Raw genomic sequence first — 5,379 nt, 5'->3', positions numbered from 1 at the left:
TGAAAACACAAACGCATGTGTACAGAAAACATTTTGGAATGAACGTGAAAGAAATTGAGCCTGCGAACCTATTAATCTGATTTAGTGTAGTTGTTTATTAAGTAAATTTGCAATGTGTGGTATTATTGATATTCGATGCCAGGAAACTGAATATTTTTAAACATTTTTTTTATAAGCTCTTTCTAATAGAATATCCTGTCGGTTGAATATTCGATAACAGATGCAATTGCGACACTCGACATTGTAAATACAACAGTTAAATGAATCTCCTTTGTCAGGAACAACAGCAGTTGTGAGACAGACATGGCGTCCCGCTAAAGTCCAATGAAGACATATTAACAATAAATGTCAAATATATCGTACATAATAACTGATTTTGTTGTTTAATGCCCCACTGAGCAAAATGCCAGCTATGTGGTGGCGGCCCATGAATACTGGTCGATATTGTGAACAACATTCACGCCATTTGGGGAACGAAAACACTCGTCTTTTACGACCATCATGTGTACGTGCCTGGGGACCCATGCGTCATAACACGTTTTGACAACATATGGACAGACAATTATTACGTTTTCATAATTATGTGGGTTTTTCTAAAACCTGAAGATTATTTTTTTCCCTCCATTCTATCCGGGAACATTTTTTTTCAAACCCCAGGCCTCCCCAACCAGAGTATTAAATGGTTGGTTACATGTATTTTTCACAGAAGAAGTAGTCAGTGTAGTCACATCTGGCGTCATGCTGACCAGTAGTATCTATGGCTATGCAGTCTTGACCCTTTGAGGCCCCGTTTGGCTGACCGCTTGCCCAATACGTGTTTGTCATCACGACCGCGGTTGTCTCCTCCCAGTACACCCATTGCCCACTGCCAATCCGATCTCCTTGGATGTACGCTGTAACATAGTAAAAGTGATTAGAAAATCCCCATCCACCAAAAAAATGTTCTTACAGAGAATAAAGAAGTTGTTATCCATAAAAAGTTTCATATCTTCAAACTTCTAAATGCCTATCAAAGACTTGATCCGACATCAAGATGGAGGAAGTAAGAGATGTCAATCAGTTCAACTGTATCGCCCAGAACAACATCAAGACCAACAAATTACAAAGAACAATGAAGTTGTTATCCATTAATAATTCAGGTTATAATGGGTTTTTATGAATGAATATCTTTAAATATAATAGTATGTAATGTTATTTTATGTATGAACAAAATACGTTTTCTAAACAATACAAAATGACTTTCCGAAATTCGACTTTCTTCATAAATATAGTTTTACACCTGACATTAATATTGTTACAAACTTAAGCAGGAATACATATATATTGTCACTGAAACACTTTCATTGATTTTGCATGAGTGTCTGATTGAACATATTCCAAACGCTAATTTCCATGTCGCTGTGACATGCATGTCTCGAATTACTTAATTATTTATAAGATGACAATCTTCACTGTTAATCCTCATCACTATTGTATTGTACATTTACTGTCAACCAACCTGAACATGCTGTGCAATCATGTCACTTGTCATTAATTACTTTTATATATATTTATGACGTAATCCATGCCAGCTGACCATGGCTATATACGCCTTGGGCCAAAGACTCCGAAAACTGACAGAATTATTTCAATTTGCTTTGTGTTGAAAACTAGTGTAGAGACTACATTCGCTTGGTCTTTTTAATTTGATGAGTGAACCACATTGTCGGCAAACCTATAGATATCTAAGGGTGACGGGCGAGTGGGACGACCATCCGAAATTAGCTATGCTACAATATACCTGCCGATAAAGGCAGGAGAGCTCACCCTTGGCCGAGCTAGTGTTCAGCTGGGTGCTCCGGGACTCCACCACAACAGCCACTACCAATATGTCAATATATATATGCCCAATGCAAACTTGTTTATACAACGCTTGCCGTAAAAGGCGACTATGCTTGACGTAAGAGACAACTAACGGGTTCGGGTGGTCAGGCTCGCTGACTTGGTTTATGCATGTTATCGTGTCCCAATAGCGTGGATCGATGTCGATCATTGCATTGTCTGGTCCAGACTGGATTATTTACAGACCGCCGTCATATAGCTGAAATATTGCTGAGTGCTGCGTTAAACAACAAATATCCAAACAAACAAACATATACATGAAACCATTATCAACGTACATGTAACAAGCATCTTCAACTATATATATTTAGTTTTCGAAATAAGATCTTTTATTTACACAAAACATTTTGAATTGCAAGGCAGAATTCGAATTTGCAATGAAAGAAAATATAAATTTTCAGGATTCCTATGGGTCCACATTCAGCCTGGTTAAAGAAACACATTATATATATATGCAATAAAATGAAAAGGAGAGACGTGTTGTGTTATTTGCGTCTAACACTCAAGAGTCGTTTGTTTGTTTGTTTGTTTGTTGTTTAACGCCGCCTTCAGCAATGTTCCAGCTGTATAACTGCAGTCTGTAAATAATCGAGTCTGGACCAGATAAGCCAGTGATTGACATCATGAGCTTCAATCTACTCAATTGGAATACGATGACATACATCAACCAAGTCAGGAGCCTGATCACCCGATCCCGTAAGTTGCCTCTTACGACAAGCATAGTTGCCTGTTAGTGTTACGGCAAGCATGACATGCTGAAGACCTATTCTGACCTGGATCTTCAGGGGGCGGGTCTATTTTAGAGTATTCAGGACCCTTCAGTGTTCTTCACTATTATGTTTGTATTTGTGTTTACGTCTTCATATGGCAGTGGACATGTGCTTGAAATGGCAGTTAAGCCAAAGACATATTCACCGTATGAGCCTGATGGCACGATGTCTTTGAAGAAATTCTGTTTCTTGTTTGTGTCAACCTTGAGAAGATCGGAACCTCCTTCGCTGATACATGTGCTCTTGGCCACTTGGTGCGTTACTTTATTGGTGTGGTATTTGTAACAAACGTTCATTTTAGGTTTATACTTGTAGCCCTTACCAATAGGACAGACCGGGTACACTGGAAGAGAAAAAGACAGATTATGCAGGATAACCTTTACATTCTTTACAATAGTATCTGACTTGAAGAGTATTCGCAGAACAATGATGACACATAACAATACCAAGGGAACATGGTTGTAAGTTGTTGGTTTGTTGTTTAACGCCGCACTCAGCAATATTCAAGCTATATGAGGGCGGTCTGTAAATAATCTGGACCAGACAATCCAGTGATTTATGTCATGAGCATCGATCCACGCAATTGGGATCGATGACATGCATCGACCAAGTCAGCGAGCCTGACCGCCCAATCCCGTTAGTCGCCTCTTACGACAACTATAGTCCCCTTTTACGGCAAGCAGGGGTTGCTGAAGACCTATTCTACCCCGGATCTTCACAGTGATAAAGAAAACGTGGTCACCGGTTTATTAAATAACTTCTAAATGCACGACTGGTTGACAATTCAAAATATATTCAATCTGCGCTCAATCAGATTACAAATTAATTCAATCAGCGCAAATCTACATGTACAACCAGGTTTCAGTCAAACAACTGTATTACAGTTATAAAAAGGAAGGTAACTAAAAGAACACTTTGACAAGATATAGTCTCGTTGCGTCGACTGCCGATTAAGTACGCTGCGAACATTTAACACCTGAGCAAATTAACTCAACACTATAATGAGTGAATAACTTCGGCTCAGTAAACAAAGGAGAAATAAACACCGAGAGCTTATCCCTAGAATGAGTCACTTAGAGTGAGTTTGGTTGTACGCCGCTTTTAGCAATATTCCAGCAATATCACGGCGGCGGACACCAGAAATGGGCTTCACACATTGTACCCATGTCGGGAATCGAACCCGGGTCTTCGGCGTGACGAGCGAACACTTTAACCACTAGGCTACCCTAGTTCGTTATAACCGTAGTTTACTGTATATGACTTTTGGATAACAGTTTCCACACTTTGTGCGCTTTGACTTGAAGTATTCACGTTTTGTCGTACGATAGACATAACACTTTGATGGTCCTTAACGTTAACACTTACGCCTTGTCCGGTTAGATAGCCTAAGGTATTATTTTCATCAACCGACCACAAAAATCGTCACGATCCTACATTCGGTTTCGGTTCGGGATCTCAGAAAAATGTTCCATTCCGAAACTCTTTTTAATGAAATCAACCCTGAAAACAAACGCTGTTTTTCGAGATTTTTCAAATCAGGAAAGCATGGAGGGAATTGACGTTTGAGCTTCGTACAATTTCGAATTAAGACTGGAGTCGTCGGGGAATTAAAGGTTCACCTACCCACCAATCTTCTGTTGTCATGAATGATATTCAGTGAAACATTCATATAACTGTCACCGCTATTGTACCTTTTACGCTCAATGGAATCCGTTTATTCACTGGCGTTGACGTTTTATATTAATAAAACAAATAGCGTGAAACATTTGTTTATGTATAAACAAGAAATTATAAAATGTTCAGATATAGTTGAATCTATATTAGAAAAACCCTCTACCGCACTTTGAAACAAAATAAAGAGCACATCTCTTCACTGGGATTACAGACCGACCAAACAATCTGAGAGCATCACAAATAATTACTTTAACTTACGGGGTTTGGGAATTCCTGCAAAAACTCCATTGCACTCCGGGCCTCTTTTAAAGTTGTATATCAACAAGTCCATATTAGAAGTTGCCGAGGGATCCGCCTGAATGCTTCCCTGGTACAAATAACACGCCGTATGAAGGGTGCCGAACGCCATGGCCTCACACGTAGACTCACGTATACATTCATGGGCACAGTCAAGTACACTGTCCACCTTCACAACCGCCATGTAATTGGTAGGTAGGGTATTAATCAGGACAAGATCAAACAACATCTGAACACTAGCCATGTTAAACTTGCAGAGTGAATCCCCCGATGCGATCTGATGAACAAACGGATTCTTACTGATTTTTAAATGATATGAGTTTTATCATTCTAACATCAAGGGTACATATTGTCTCTGATTTCTGGAAGCCAATAGTCAATGCTTGTTGAAATGCTATTAATCCATTACATCCTGAGGCAACTCGTCAACGACATTGATTTCAGCTCCCCATCGCGTGGAGTTTGTCTTCCTTAAGAGGAAGCCTTAATTTATTACTGAGCTGAAGATGTGTGCATCCTCTGATGCATTGCTCTGCTCTTGCTGACCCCGTCCAGACATCCATGTACATGACATGTGTTTGTTTGCCGTTAAACGCTGCAATTACACTGCCAGAAGACAAATCGATGAATTAAACAAATGTTTTACATCATTTGAATGCTTATTGACACGTTGAAGATTTATTTATTTGTATGTTTGTTGTTTGACGTCACGCCCAGCTCCATTCTAGCTTTATGACGGCGGTCTGTAAATAATCGA

The 5,379-nt window shown here is 39.4% G+C and overlaps 1 protein-coding gene across 1 annotated transcript; it reads right to left on the bottom strand.

Annotated features, from left to right (window-relative positions):
- Window positions 1–687: 687 nt before the first annotated feature.
- On the bottom strand, window positions 688–4,866 carry LOC139444822 (uncharacterized). The gene is made up of 3 exons (XM_071225793.1): window positions 4,584–4,866; window positions 2,797–2,994; window positions 688–893 (listed from the first exon to the last, which is right to left on the bottom strand). Exons 1-3 carry the CDS (start codon window positions 4,864–4,866, stop codon window positions 688–690), a joined length of 687 nt encoding a protein of 228 aa, XP_071081894.1.
- Between the last annotated feature and the right edge of the window lie 513 nt (window positions 4,867–5,379).

Source organism: Haliotis cracherodii, unplaced genomic scaffold (assembly GCF_022045235.1).
Source record: "Haliotis cracherodii isolate W230 unplaced genomic scaffold, xgHalCrac1.p SCAF_6, whole genome shotgun sequence".
Taxonomy (NCBI): domain Eukaryota; kingdom Metazoa; phylum Mollusca; class Gastropoda; order Lepetellida; family Haliotidae; genus Haliotis; species Haliotis cracherodii.
Note: the sequence above shows the minus strand (reverse complement) of the source record. Positions and strands in the feature narration are given on the sequence as shown.